The sequence below is a fragment of the Macrobrachium nipponense genome, chromosome 12 (genome assembly GCF_015104395.2).
Source record: "Macrobrachium nipponense isolate FS-2020 chromosome 12, ASM1510439v2, whole genome shotgun sequence".
In the NCBI taxonomy this organism is placed as follows: domain Eukaryota; kingdom Metazoa; phylum Arthropoda; class Malacostraca; order Decapoda; family Palaemonidae; genus Macrobrachium; species Macrobrachium nipponense.
In genome coordinates, this window is record NC_087205.1 from 3,630,524 (window position 1) to 3,646,793 (window position 16,270).

The 16,270-nt window shown below is 36.9% G+C and overlaps 1 protein-coding gene and 1 long non-coding RNA gene across 2 annotated transcripts in view; one reads left to right on the top strand and one right to left on the bottom strand.

Moving 5' to 3' along the window:
• LOC135224301 (uncharacterized) overlaps nt 1-15,538 on the top strand; it is a 26,831-nt gene extending 11,293 nt beyond the window's left edge. The window contains exons 2-3 of the long non-coding RNA XR_010316697.1: nt 304-397; nt 15,409-15,538. This is a non-coding gene — a long non-coding RNA (uncharacterized LOC135224301). The remainder of the gene's footprint in view (nt 1-303; nt 398-15,408) is intronic.
• The window catches only part of LOC135224300 (2-acylglycerol O-acyltransferase 1-like), a 26,503-nt gene continuing 19,562 nt past the window's right edge, over nt 9,330-16,270 (bottom strand). The window contains exons 6-9 of the mRNA XM_064263154.1: nt 15,446-15,530; nt 13,356-13,533; nt 12,196-12,395; nt 9,330-9,637 (exon numbers count right to left, since the gene is read on the bottom strand). Of these exons, the coding sequence (XP_064119224.1) occupies nt 9,483-9,637; nt 12,196-12,395; nt 13,356-13,533; nt 15,446-15,530 (618 nt within the window). The 3' untranslated portion in view covers nt 9,330-9,482. The remainder of the gene's footprint in view (nt 9,638-12,195; nt 12,396-13,355; nt 13,534-15,445; nt 15,531-16,270) is intronic.

Genomic DNA, 16,270 nt, shown 5'->3' on the forward strand with positions numbered 1-16,270 from the left:
AGAGAGAGATAGCGATAGAGTATTCTTGCTCTTACAAACAGTTCCTCAGAGAGAGAGAGAGAGAGAGAGAGAGAGAGAGAGAGAGAGAGTGAGGGCATTCATTAAAATAATTTCTGAGAGAGAGAAAATTCTAGCTCTCGGAAATAAATCTTAAAACATAGAGAGAGCGAGAGAGGGCAACACACACACGCGCGCACATAGACAGAGACTACTTTAACTCTGTGAGCCCCTGTCATGACTGGCTGGCTCTCCAAATGATCGACTTCCTAATGTAATGGAGAAAATAATAGCCTTTATTTGCAGGGGTCCATTATGCCGTGTAACAATGCCAGCCGTGCCAGCGGGGTCAAGCAAACGACAATGCCGAGGAGAAGTCTTGATGGAATAACGTATACAGGTCAGGACTCGGTTCTTTTAGGGGAAGGTTCGTTTGAGTAAAGTAGAGATGGGTTGACGTACAGACACCAAACTTCATTCTTTGTGAGATTGTTCTTGCAGGAGTCTTATTTACTTTGTTTTCATATCTGTAAGATGATGTTCATGTACCCGAGTATACGCATGTATAAGCAGAGTATACTTGCAAGAATTTTGTTGGTAGGACGTGGTTGTGTGTTTCTGTAAATACAGAGATATATGCGTTTATGTATGTGTACGTATGTTGCTGTACTATACACACAGAAATATGGGCATTTATGAGCAAGGATATCCCTGTATATTTATGCATTTATGTGGACTGATTCAAGTAATGCTATACTAGTTTGTAAGCTTTTTGACTCTTGGCTTCTTTATGCTTGGTTATATTATATATGAATGTATTTATGTATACAGAGATATTCGTGCTTATTAGTATTAATTTAAATAACTATACGTACTGATACCTTTGTACGTGAAATTTACATTTATTCATAATTCACTTAGCCTTGTACGGTTTGAAGTTACTATTGCATTGGATCTGTGTACAAACATATTCATGCATGTGTATGTGTATTTATATACCTATATATTCATGCATTTCTTTATATACAGAGGTACAGTGTATCCTTTTTCACTGGGTGTTTTTACATACACATATTTATATGTGTGTACATTTAACTCCCGAGGGGCTAGTACTAAACACGGCGTAGATGTGGGTGTAGGTGAATCACTGTTTCACCGTGTTTAGTACTAGACCTCGGGGTTCAACTGTTCCTAATCGAATTGGTCATTTCACATATCCCCTGTAACACACACACACACACACACACACACACACACAAGGTAATCACCATTGAGTCATAATGAAACCAAAGGAAACAGGAGCGAGTGGCCAGTGTTTAGTAAGAAGTTCTATATAAACGCTCGTTCTCGAAGCGATAATGCATATAACGTAATTTTCATCGTAAGAAAACAAACCTGCAACTGACTCCGTGGTAAATAAAATATAGATTTCGTTATTATTTGTGTTATCTGCCATAAGATCACGTTATGAATTCAGGTCTAAGCTACGCTGTTTTTCTGCGGGATTTGTGTGTGTTGTAGGAAGGATAGGAATATATACGATTCAAGCGCTGGAACCTATGAGGTCATTCAGCGCTGAAAGGAAAACTGAGAGTGAAGGAGGTTTGAAAGGTGTAACAGGACGGCGACCTCACAGTTGCACTACGAAAGCATTGTTAGGACCGGGTGGAAAGTTAGATGGAAGAGAATATGAACGGAGGTACAGTAAAAATGAATGACAGAGGTTGCAGCTAGGGGGGCCGAAGGTACGCTGCCAAGAACCTTAAGTAATGCCTACAGTGCACCGCGTGAGGTGCACTGATGGCACTACCCTCTCCCCCTACGGGGTTCCATGTGTTGCAGTACCGTTTTTGAAATCAAATTATCTTCAAGGCAACTCTTACAAAATCACTTTCTTGATTCTTATGGCCGGGAGAATAATTCTTAAGTGGATCAAATCGAAGGATGTTATTGCTGATCCGTGAAATTCGTGTTTTCAGGCGAGATATTTATCAAATCAAAGTCTGGACGTCTTTGCCTTGAGGGTAAATGTACTTCACCTTCGTTACAGTTAGAATTCTCTCCTATACTGGTCATTCCCAGAACATCTCTCTCGATAGGACTGGAAGGCCAACCATTTAACCCTTTATCAAGTCCAGTTCATAAAGTAGAACTTGCCGTTTCATTCTGGGTAATCAACTCAAAAGAAATGAAATGCAGTAGAACGTTCGCTACATTTCAGGTCACTCGATCAGCGAAATTTAGCGATACTGATTGTGGTCAATACGTGGATGGGGGACCACCTATGATTGTCAGCACCATATAAGCTTCCGTGACTGCCAGTGTTTAGAAACTTGCGGTACACAGAGCAGTCGTGGAATTTTCTGATGTTCAAATGCTTAGTTATTTATCACCTTTTCAAATATTTTCTTTTCTCTCTCTCTCTCTCTCTCTCTCTCTCTCTCTCGTGGTTTCATACTATATATATATATAATAATATATATATATATCTATAATTATATATATCTATATATATCTTATATATATAGATACATAATTATATATATATTATATAATATATTCATATCTATAGTATATATTATATCTATATATATTCTTATATATACTATAGATAATATAATATATATATCTATATATATAGTATATATATCATATATATATATATATAGATCTATATAGATATATATATATATATATATATATATATATATATTTCTAATATAAGATATATATATATATATATAATATATATAGATATCGATAGAGATATATTATATATATATATCTATATAGATTATATAGAATAATCTTAGATATATAATCTATATAATATCTAGATATATATATATATATATATATAGAGAGAGAGAGCTATATATATATATATATATAGGATATAGATATCTATCGTAGAATATATATATATAGATATAGATATAGATAATATATATATCGATATATATAGTATTAGATATATGGAGTAATAGAATATATAGATATATAGATATATATATATATATATATATGCTATATTATTATAGATATATAATATATATAGAGATAATATATATATTCTATATATATATATTATATATATTATATATATATATATATATATATATAAATAAATTATATGCCGTGTAATTGCGATGCCAATTAGTTAGTGAGCACGATGCTATAAAAAAAATACATCGTTACATTGACTTTTTTTTTTTAATAGTTCCATATACTGTTCAACCGAATTCAGATATTTCTGGGAAGAACAACGCAGTTGTATACTGTATACAAATTATCATACAATGTATAATGATACCTTTAATTAACTCAAGCTGAAGGAATATATTGTAAAATGGAAGATTCTTTCCAGGATGTCAGGGGGGGCGGGGGGGGGGGGGGCGGCTGGGGTCAAGTAGCCCCTCTTGCCCTTATCTGCGGGCTCCCATGGGTTTATAGTTTGTTGATATGTTCGTAAAAATTCAGTTAGGAAAATAATGTTAATTGAAAAAATAGTAATGAAATAATAATAGTGAAATAAAAATGATAAAAATTAAGGGTTTTCAGCTGTAGATTCAAAGAAGGAAAGAAAAGGTGCAGTTTGGTATCACTAAACAACTCTGGTTACTTGTGAAATGTGAACCCAGGTCTAGGTCAGAATACCACAGGAAACTAAGACGGAATTTCGCGGATTTAAACTTCAGCGGCGCTTAGCAACAAACTTCACTCACACACACACACACACACACACAATAGGAATGCGTATCAAGCTTGGGCAAATGCCATTGCGCTGATGAAATTGCAATCGTTCGGTTGAATTACCGGCGTTATATTTCATGGGTTCTGAATACCCTTTCACATTCCTTTTCAGTGAACCCCGCAAATGTTATGAATAGGGGATATTCCAGCATATCCTACCACCACGTTCCACGACTTCCGTGGTTTTAATGAACGGTTTCCCCAAGAGCGGATTTTACGAAGTCGCGAAAGACGCGAGAGTAGACCCTCTTTTAAACAAGTCTTATTAAAAAGGATTGCTACATCAGCTTCATTAATTTTGTATAGAGTCTTCTCTATTTTCCTTATCAAGGATTTCTCAGTGTTGCTAACAATTGGCAAGCAACGTGCCAAAAGGGATCGTCAAATCCGGTAGAGTCATACTGAATTAAATTTATTACTGCTACCACACGTTGCTCTCTCTCTCTCTCTCTCTCTCTCTCTCTCTCTTGCCAGTTTTAGCAACACTGAGAAATCCTGGATAAGGAAAATAGCGAAGGCCCCGTACAAAATTAATGGAGCTGATGCAGCAATCCTTTTTAATAGGGCTTATTATACTGGTCGTTATTATTGCAGGCTTGTGTTGAATTCGAAGGCTTTTATAGCTTACCACACATGTATGTATGTATGTAGGGGAGTATTTACTTACTTGTAAGAGTCAGAATGAGCTTTTAACTTTTACATTTCTTCATATAGTTCCTATACGCTTGTCACTCTTTCTTTGTGGTCAAGTGGGTTAAGCGTTAACCTCATTATGACATATCTGGGGCAAAGTCGAATCCTTCCTTGGGCTTGAGAAATTCTTCATTTGTTTTCGTTTGGATCTTATGCTTTATTGTAACAAACGTATTCAAAAAGTATATAAAAAGATGGAGCTTAAAGGTTATTGTGGCAATTTAAATAGAAATAAATCTAGTTTTTAAAAAATGGTCATTAGATTGTGTTTATATGTTTGTTTATAATTTTCTAACTTTGGGTTGCCTGCTTTTGTCAGATATGGGCATAATATTCTATGGAAACTTTTTGGAAGCTTATTTTACGAGTTAACAATCTTTTAACGTTCTTCCTAAAAAATAATTGACGCTTAGGGCAGGTCATGTTAAATATTCCTCTTCTGGTATTTCTTATTGGTCGATAAAGTTCAATTATTTAATTCCAGATCTTACAGGATTTACCTCTAGAAGGTTTTTCGTCATTTAACTGTTGATGAACTGAAAGCTAAACATTTCGACTTCCAAAACTGGCGTAACAGAGACCCATCGTATACCTCTTGTGATTTATCACAGTATCTAAGTCTCTCTGTTGCAGTCTCTGGTCTCATTGTGACGCATAGTCGTTTCCGCCGGTCTCCTACGGTCTGCTGCAAGGTTTTTATTTTTTTTTATTTTCTTATTTATTTTTTTTAAAGATAAGGTTGCTAATTCCATGCCTATGAAACCACATTTTCCCGGGGAGTTTATATCGTAGTGGTATGTGACTTTCATTGCCAATCACCAGCCAACACTAAAAAATAGCCTCACGTTGAATTATACTTTATCTAAGTAGCGATAACTCGGCTATTTTCCTGATTAGAATGATAAAATCTCAGCAAACATTGATATTGCTGAATATGAAATGGCCTAAGGTGATATCAATGGTTTAAAAAGAACTGAGCAGTTATAAAAGTAGGTTATGTGAATTGTAATTAGGTAAGGCAATTTTCAGTTCCTCGCTGGACGAGTGGTTTTCGCGCTCGGCTGCCAATCCGGTGGTCCGAAGTTCGAATCCAGGCTCGGCCAACGCGGAATCAGAGGAATTTATTTCTGGTGATAGAAATTCATTTCTCGATATAGTGTGGTTCGGATCCCACAATAAGCTGCAGGTCCCGTTGCTAGGTGACCAATTGGTTCTTAGCCACGTAAAAATATCTAATCCTTCTGGCCAGCCCTTAGGAGAGCTGTTAATCAGCTCAGTGGTCTTGTAAAACTAAGATATATTAAGAGGCAATTTTCATAGTTTTACCTTTCAAACTTGGTTACCTTTTAATTTTTATATATGAAAGATTTTGAATACACTTACTGTATCTAAACATGGCCCTCTTAGGGGGATAGTGCCGTCAGTGCACGTCACGTGGTGCACTGTAGGCATTACTTAAGGGTCTTTGCAGCTTCCTTTTGGACCCTAGTTGCGACCTTTCTTATTTCTTTTATTGTATCTCCGTTCGTATTCACTTTCTTCCATCTGACTTTCAACCCTCTCCATGTTCCTCGTTGGATGAGTCGGTTACGTGGTTGACTACCGATCTCAGGGCCTGGGTTCGATTCCCCGCTCTGCCAACGGGAAATCAGAAGAATCTATCTCTGGTGGTAGAAATTCATTTCTCGACGTGGTTCGGATCCCACAATAAGCTGTAGGTCCCGTTGCTAAGTAACCAATTGGTTCTTAGGAAGCCACGTGAAAATATCTGATCCTTCGGGCCATCCCTAGGAGAGCTGTTGATCAGCTCAGTGGTCTGGTTAAACTAAGATATACTTAACTTTTTTCCACCCTCTAAAAATTGTTTCCTGGTGAAACTGCGAGGTTTGCTTGATGTTACACCTTTCAAACCTTACTATCGATTTCCCTTTCAGCGCTGAATGACCTCATAGGGTCCCTTTGGCCTAAATTCTAGGCATGCCTGCAATATGTGATTGGTGGTAACCCTCGCTACATAGCCGTTGGCCTCACCATCCGTGAAGTTGAAAAATATTGGGTTGGTCAGCACCGGTGGGACTGTAACGGGTCACAGTGAGGAACAAATAAGCAACAGAATGGTGCTATTTGCGTTATCACGTCATCCCTTGAACTTACTCATCTGTCTAAATACGTGACGAAGCCTTTATCCGAATACAAACAAGACTAACTCTTAATCACTCGAACAGACAGTATAAGTAAGCATGAGTTTCATTTTATAAACATCCACAGAAGATAGATTAGTCTTGTTTACGCCATAGTCCTTCAATCTACAAACACGTCGATCCAGTGATAGGGGTACTGTTAGGCTTACCGAAGGCTCCATTATGTCTTCCTTAGTATTAAGGATTAATATAAGGATCAGAGAATGTCATTCATTTTTTATCCCGTAGGAGGGGTAGTGCCGTAGGTGCACCTCATGCTGTGCACTGTAGGTGTTACTTGAGGTTCTTTGCAGCGTACCTTCGGCCCCTAGCTGTAGCCCCTTTCGTACCTTTGACTGTTCCTCCTTTTATATTCTCTTTCATCCATCTTAATTGCCGAGTTTTCGTCCCGTTACACCTTTCAAACCTTTTGCTGTCAATTTCCGTTTCAGCGCTAAATGACCTCATAGGTCCCAGTGCTTGGTCTGTGGCCTAAATTCTATATTAAATTCAGCCATTCGTTTATTTTAGTGATAAGTGTAATCCAAGTGATAAGTGTAATCTTTTTTCAGTAAGCTGAATAGCCATATGTGTAACTGCAGGCAACATACATTTATCCCAGTGATTAGAGAGAATTTCGCTCTTCTTTCCAAATAAGTCTATGAGGATTTCCAAACGCTTCATGTCATTATCCCTGTATCGAGAAGAATGTAGAAACTACTCTGTATTTTCCATCTGTCCAGTCGCCTGTGGTGTTTTCGCATGGTAACACTGCGTCCCAGGCTTTAAATAGTTACGCTGTGTAAGTTTAAGGTAAATGAAAGGATATCTGGGTGTACATTTGCAGCTGAAAAGTGTTTTAATAATTTACTGTATGCGAATTACACCGTTAATATCCGAAATAGGATATTATTATAAATGTTGAATGTAAGCTGAATGTAACTATCTAAAGCCCGGGGTGCAGTGTTACCATACGCAAACACCACAGGCGGGTGGACAGATGGGAAAAAAACCGAGTATAGTGACCAACGACGTCATATGCAGTCTGCAGTGAATGCCAACCTATACATGAAAAAGGGCGAGAGAGAGAGAGAGACGGCACGAGCGAGCGAGTCCCATGATGTTCGAATCAGCTGATTGATGCTGATAACAATCAGGTGAGTGAGAATAGAAGTAACCTGACCGCAAGACCGCAATTTACCTGCGGCTTTTGACTCATTGTGATGGAGGAGGAGTTATTTGCTTGCTCTCCTACACGCCCCAGTATTTCTCTCTCCAAAGTGGAATGGAATGGAATATAGAATTTTTGGGACCTATGAGGTCATTCAGCGCTGACAGGGAAATTGATAGAGTCGAAAGATTTTAAAGGTGTAACAAGAGGAAACCCTTGCAGCAGTTGCACTATGAACCAATTATCAGGAGAGGGTGGAAAGTATGATGGAAGGAAGAGAATATGAACAGAGGTACAATAAAAGGAATGATAGGGGTTGCAGCAAGGGGCCGAAGGGACGCTGCAAAGAACCTTAAGTAATGCCTATACAGTGCACAGCATGAGGTGCACTGATGACACTACCCTCCTACGGGGTCTCTCTAAGGTGAAAGGGAAAGGATTTATCCCTTTCCTTCAGTACGCTTATTGTTCTTGTTTGTTTGTATGTTTGTATGGTGATTTTACGTTGCATGGAACCAGTGGTTATTCAGCAACGGGACCAAAGGCTTTACGTGACTTCCGAACCACGTCGAGAGTGAACTTCTATCACCAGAAATACACATCTGTCACTCCTCAATGGAATGGCCGAGAATATTGTTCTTGTATTTTTGCAATATTTGGTTACAAAACAGTTTCAATTCTATAATCACAGTAAGATCTCTATGTACCATGGAAAAGTCAGGTTCAGTAACTCTCTTATTGCTTCTGGTTTCCCCTTCCAGCCTTCTAAGAAGCAAGGTCATCACTTCCTTCGGGGTTAGATAAGGACACTGGGTATCTGTTCCATTGTCTTCTGCTGTGTAGAGTTCCGTGGTTTTCAGGTAAGTCTCGTGTTTCGGGGAATGCTTTGGGTATTAAAGTCCCATTTGTCCTTTACAATTCACGCCATCGAAAACTGCATTTGGTAAAGGCAAGACGGTCTAAATTGGGGCCACTGACCACATGCCCCTATCGGTGGAGAGGTCATGTGAAGGCGACTCCTTGGAATTTCCTGTTAGGCTGTGATCGGACCGGAGTGTTGGTCGGTTTTAACAGTTTTTTTTTTTTTTTTTTTTTTTTTTTTATTTATTTTCACTTTTCATTCCTTTCGTTTCAAAGGCTGTTAGTTTTGGGCTCTGGTTCTTTCTCTTCATCATGGCTACGACATTCCATCAGAGCCTATCGTTAGATCTAGAATATTTATGTTGGGGCAAACTTATTCTTCACATAATCTACTCAGATTAGTTCTTCATTCATCGGTCCTTTCGTTAAGTTAAGAGGTTTTACCCGTCTCTCTCTCTCTCTCTCTCTCTCTCTCTCTCTCTCTCTCTCTCTCTCTCTCTCTCTTGTACCTGAGGTTTTCCCTGAACCTAACCCAACAGTGAGTCAATTGGTAGCATTTCATTCGAATTGCCCTTTCAGCTTGAATTTGACGGAACTAATGATAATAATGATAATAATGCAGAATGATGATAATAATGCAGAATGACCACCAGCAAGATAAATAAACCCATCACTACACGATCTACATCTTTATTCTTACAGCCACACAATGAAGACTTTAACACGACATAAAATACGAAGACAAACTCCTGCAGAAGAAAGAACTTGATTGTCTCCATCAAATCACGGAGACAAATCCTATAATATCATGTTTATTTTTTTCATCTTTAAACAATCTTTATCTGGAGTTCAGGATGCTCGCTGTATCTGTCCTTGTATTTGTTGTACAGGTCGATGACTGCCCTGGTGTATCTGTCGTGCAGATCCACGATCTGCTGTGAGGTGGGGTTCTTCACCTGCGGTACGTCGATGGCTGAGCCCACTGTGGGAAAGAGCCAATAAACTTATTGTAAGTGAATAAACTATCAAACAAACTAAATTCTTCAACAAAATTGTGGGTTCTAGTTCAGTAGAGTAAATGAAGAGGTAAGTTAGTAAAAGGAAACACAAACGATATTGGTACAAAGACGTAAATAAAAATCTAATCCTTTGGGCTAGCGTTAGGAGAGCTGTAGATCAGCTCAGTGGTCAGGTTAAACTAAGATATACTATACTTAACAAAGACGATGACAAATACAAAATATGTTAGTGATGAACATGCCTGCAGTATGAACTGTAAAAAAGGAAATTACCATAGTGTCAATAGCTTATTATCAGCCAGAAATGAATGATAAAAAAATGCGATACTAGGTCGCTATATCTTGTCCTTTCAAAACTGAGTGATATGAGCTATGTCTGTCGTGAGAATAAGGCATGGAAAAGTAAAACATTAATTTAAAAACTGAAACAAACAAAGACGAGACGGTTTATGAAATGGCAAAGCATCTGTAAAAATATATACGTAAGAACATTGCAAGTTAGAAAGGAGTATTTGTGCTAAAATAGTACAAACGAAACATGAACGAAGAGATCAGAAATGTCTGACAATCATAAACCTACAACAGGTGAGTGACTCTTAAAGGAATCATTTTCAAAATTCCTCTCCTCAAGTAGACCTCAAAACGTGGAGCCACATAAAAATTTTATGGAAAACCTCACCGAGGTAAAATAAAAAAACAGAAATAAAAGTAAACCAATATCTGCTGTTGCCTTAATTTCAAGTCTTTGAAGTTACATTGTACAATTATTTTCAAGTCTAATCGTACAAGCCACCTAAAAAATTTGAAACTAATTGTACACTGCAACCTCAAAGATTTGAATCTAACCGTACAATTAGTTTGTCATGTCTTTTTTTTCATCACTTATAAGTAAACCATTCTTTGAGGTTTGCTAATTAAGTTATTGATGTGATTTAGTGCCTTACATTGTAAAATAATAATAATGAAATAAGACCAACCGAGGCTGTTCCATAGAATAAGATATGACACACATCGAAATAAACAACTAGATATATCCTGAAAACATTTCATTCACATTATTCATTCGAGGGAATTGCAGCTGTGATTCCGGAGGATTCCTAATCATTCAAGTAAACAATGAATCACTCAGAGAAAGTATTACGAAATATTCCAAGTGAATAGATGCAACTAGTGAATTTCCAAGCATAAGAGAACTTCAATTCCTGATATTAATTTAGTGGAAATTTTATTAAAGAGTTGTTATTGTAAATGAATGATTTATCTTACGAAAAGCTAGAAAGTTCTCAATTTACAATTAACTAAGAAATACCGGCTTTTATGTCCATTAGAATGTTTTCAGCTTCGGAAGTACTGCTAGAAAATGGAGCAAATGCTTAGTAAACTATTAAGAAACATGTGAATCAAACCCTCTAGGAAGCACTATTCTTAAATTTATGCATTAGAAATAGCAATCTTCGTAGAGGGGTAGTGTCGTCAGTGTACCTCAAGCGGTGCGCTGTAGGCATTACTTGAGGTTCTTTGCAGCGTCCCTTCGTTCCGTAGCTGCAACCCCATTCACTTCTTTTACTGTGCCTCCATTGATATTCTCTTTCTTCCATCTTACTCCCCACCCTTTCCTAACAGTTGTTTCAACATTATTTTCAGCGCTGGATGACCTCATAGGACTGAGCGCTTGACCTTTGGCCTAAATTTCATATTCAATTAAATAAAAGGCCGTAAATTACGTATACTTTCATAAGTGTCACATTGAAATCCGAAAACGAAATGGTTAATATAAAACGTGAACGAAAATACTCAATAAAAAAATAGGTAAGAGATAGTTTCGTAAGCATTTACAAAAAGGCATTTTTGAAATGAAGTGTTTTGGAACCAATATTGAGCGATTTTAACCACATTCAGAGCGCGACCCACTTCCAGTAATCACGTCCATCTGACAAATGATTTTGCCGTGTAATAGCTTGCCTGCTTTTATTTTGCGGGCGTGAATTTCCTGTTTATTGCAACTCGTCGCCCGTGCATGTTCCAAATACTGTTGCCGAAGGATTTTCCTATTAATAGCTAGGTTACGGGAAAAATAATTTATTTGTGTCTATGTATACTGGACACAAACATACATACATATACATAAAACATATATGTTATATGTGTGTGTTTGTTTGTGTACAGTATATATAATATATATGTGTGTGTATATAGTATATATATATAATATATATATATATATATATATATATATATATATATATATATATGTATATGTATGTAAATAAATTCTTCTGTTAAAACAGGATACGTCTCAAGTATAAAAGTCCCATTAAAACACTCTGGTTCTAAGCTAAGGACTATATTTCTGTGGACTAATTTCCACGCGTATCACTACTTGATAAGGGTGGAAGTTTGTCCACCGAAATATAGTCCTTAGCTTTATACCAGAGTGTAATGGGCCTTTTATGGCGATCTTGTGTATAAAGAGAGAGAGAGAGAGAGAGAGAGAGAGAGAGAGAGAGAGAGCAGGACTCACCGACTGTATAGATAGGTTTCCGGAACGGCACAATTCCAAAACTGTACTGGAATATGCCTCTGCCCATGAAGATGACGGGCGCCAGTCCTAAGGCCTGTTGCAAGGTGTTCTGAGCCTTACGGAGCAAAGATCCTTGTGGGTTAGGAACCTGGTCGTAGACCTCGTTCTCGCCGAAGGAGAACATTGGCACTAGCGATGCCCTGGAAAAAAAAAAGTGGTTTCTTTGTCTTAATAATCATATATTTATCCTCTATTTCTGTGACTATAGTAGATTCACATCAACCTTGCACAAAGGCAGGATGTATGTTCCACCTCTCCTGATCCCCCAGGAGAGGTGGAACATACCTCCTGCCTATATATGAACTGTCTTGAGAGACTGAGAGTTTCCAGCCCTGTGATTGGCTTATCAACAGGCACTCAGGACCGTCGTAAGGGACTGGCTAGACGTCAAATGGACGGTTGATGTGAATCTACTATAGTATTCCTATACAGATATCTACTCGGAAACGGAAGATATGTAGCATTTTCTGATAAAAAGTTTAGCTTTCAAAGGAAACAGGTCTTTCTCTTACTGTAAAATTACTACGAACATAATGTCACGATTCCAGTAATATCGGGACTTGATTTCCTTTTATTGACACTAAACAGAGTAAGCAGATCAAAGGTAAACAAATTGTGATAAAGTCAGCTTATTTTCGGATATCAGCAATACAGTCACAGGTAAGACAATGGTGTTAGGCTTCATTTGTAGAGTTATGGGAAAAATATTGACATTAAGATAATAATTATGTCCAACATTTCAATTACCAATGTATGAACATACTAATCTTTGACCCTACATACATTCTTAAGGAGTTACAAGTCTAACGCGAAACAGTTCCTAACTGCTAAAGTCTAATTAACAGCTCCCTTGTAACTTGGATTTTGCTGTGACATTCTCTGCCTTCACGAGTTATGGCTACATTCATGACTAGAATGTACAAGTAGGAAGCAGACATGAAATTAAAAATGAATAAGCGACAGTCTTTACAGCTTCGCATACTGACGCTTTATTAAAAAAAAAAAGTCAATTTACCAAAACATCAGATGTACATAATGGTAAAACAGATTCAGATACAATAGTTTTGAAAACGAAGATATAAAAATGACCATTCTCTTACCCGTGTCTGAGAGCCATTTTACAAAATCCTTTGCGTTTGCTGAGGTGCAGGATGATATCTTGTCCCGGATGCGCGTCGAGGGACTCCTTGGCACCGCCCACAACGAGGCAGAGGGCGCGACCTGTTCCCTCCTGTGAGAGCAAGTAGTCCATACTGGCTCTTGTGGCACTCACGGCTCCTGAAGGTTGAAAGTAACATTCTTAAACATCTAGGTTTATCAGGCTTTCTTATAAAGGTGCTTCTCACAGTGTAAACTAAAATTGGCTATGTTTTTACTGATTTATTCATGTTTTTAAGATTTAGTGCCAGAAATATATAACATTACCAGCATATGCCGACAAGCTTAACAGATGTATATTACATATATGTAGGCTTATGTTTTGAATTACCTTTTCACTGACCTTATGAGCTTATTAACATTAACATTATTAACATTAAACATAACCTCTGACCCGTGACCAACTGCCACCTTACTAAACGAAAAATAAATCCACCTTTCTGCTGATATCTTTCATTCTTGCTGTTTCTCCTGGTCTCTGTCCTTTTGCCTCGTACTTTGTCTGTGTGGCTGGTTTAATAGTTGAACAGTGCTTTTCTGAATGTCTGTCTGTATATACAGACATATTTTGCTTAGGTGTTCGGCTGTTATCATTTGTATTGTAATAAAAATTATTCACAATTTTTGCATCCCAGGTTCTTTTGCACGAAGCCAGTCAAATAGGTGGCAGTAACATAAGATATATATCATTATTATATAATTATATAATATATATATATATATATATATGATATATATAATTTTATATAATAAATATATATATATATATCATATATATATATATATATATATATATATATATATATCTATATATATATATAATATATAGACTGGTAAAAATTTTCCGTTACAACAGAATTCCATCTAATAAAAGGAGCCCATAAAAACGCCAAAATATAGAGAGAAAATACTATATTTCAGAGACTGCTGTCTCTCTCTTCAGGTAGCTGAATGAGAAAAGTTACAGAAAAGGTGGTATTTATACCAAGAGATGCATCATCAGGTAAGCCAATTTAGGTCACTCCCACTGATAATCTTCCTTTAATCCTCTTAAGCATTGGTCGAATGAAAACTTTATCAATGACATCTGTATCCCATGCGCCCTTTGAAATGTTCATAACCTGTCTCTGTTTAATGAAGACCGATTCCATCATCTGACTCTTGTACCAGCAGTTGCTGCTATAAATTGTACGGGACAAATTCCAATTTATTCTGTGGTTATGTTAATTTATATGGTTGAAAATAGCTGAGTTCTGTTGTCCATACCAAACTGACTGTCTATGTTGTATTAATCTCTGGGGAAGTGATTTTCCTGTAAATCCGATGTAAGATTGGCCATAGTCTAGGCATGGGATTTCGTAAACGCCTGTGTCCTTGGGGGATGTCCTTTGTTGGACGTTACTAACGGATTTAGCTAAGGTATTTGGGTAAGTAAATGCAAAAGGGTTAGATTTTCCGAGCAACTGCCGGTACAAAAGTCAGATGATGGAATCGGCCTTGATTAAACAGAGACAGGTAATGAACATCTCAAAGGGCGCATGGGATAAAAGATGCCATTGATAAAGTTTTCATTCAACCAACACTTAAGATGATTAAAGGAAGATTATCAGTGGGAGTGAACTAAATTGGCTTACCTGTGGATGCATCTCTTGGTATAAATACCACCTTTTCTGTAACTTTTCTCATTCAGCTACCTGAAGAGGGAGACAGCAGCAGTCTCTGAAATATAGTATTTTCTCGGCATATTTTTTGACGTTTCTATGGGCTCCTTTTACATACGTTATATATATATATATATATATATATATATATATATATATATATATATATATATAGAGAGAGAGAGAGAGAGAGAGAGAGAGAGAGAGAGAAGAGAGAGAGAGAGAGAGAGCAGCATGTAAGGAAGCTTTCTCAGGAAATTAAAAGATTATGGATATCCTTCAGAAATTCTGTAATCATCTATTAGTAATCTTTTTGTCCTTTCTTCCCTTTTAGATTCCAGCTATGACTAGAACACTGACATCTATCTTACCTGTGCCCATGAAGAGTTCTCTGTAGAATGGCAGCTTAAAGTGACACTCCAGAGTCAAGAGGTAAGGTGTGAGTCCTTTAAATACCTGTAGGAATACGATATGTCATCAGGTGTTCTCTCTCTCTCTCTCTCTCTCTCTCTCTCTCTCTCTCTATCTCTCTCTCTCTCTCTCAGCTACCTGGTATTGAGGTTATGATTTTTCATGTAAATCTTCAAATAGTTTCTGGAACTCTTCAAGGATTTAAAAACAATAACACATTAAAGAATCAAATGCACAACAACAACAACAACAACAACAACAACAACAATAATAATAATAATAATAATAATAATAATAATAATAATAATAATAATAATAATAATAATAAGTAGCTTCAGGACTCATGCAGAAGGGTGTGCTCCTAGAAACAGCGTACATATATATTAAGAAAAGTGATGGATTACTCCTAAGGAGGCAGGATGCAGCCCGGAACCCCGCACTATAAAAACCACCCAGTCGAATAGGATGACTGTAATGGGAATATATATATATATATATATATATATATATATATATATATATATATATATATATATATATATATATATATGTGTGTGTGTGTGTGTGTGTATGTGTGTGTGTGTGTGTGTGTGTGTAATATAATAATAATAATATCAGAATGGAGTAGTTATGGAATCTCTGCAGTGCAAATTATGAATACTCTCAGATGCCATTTTCGAGGATGTTCCTTTGATACTGTGGTCAGAATTAAGAGACATGAATGAGATTATAAAGTCAATGGAAGGTTCTTATTCAAAGAAATCACTTCGCTATTCATAGCCATT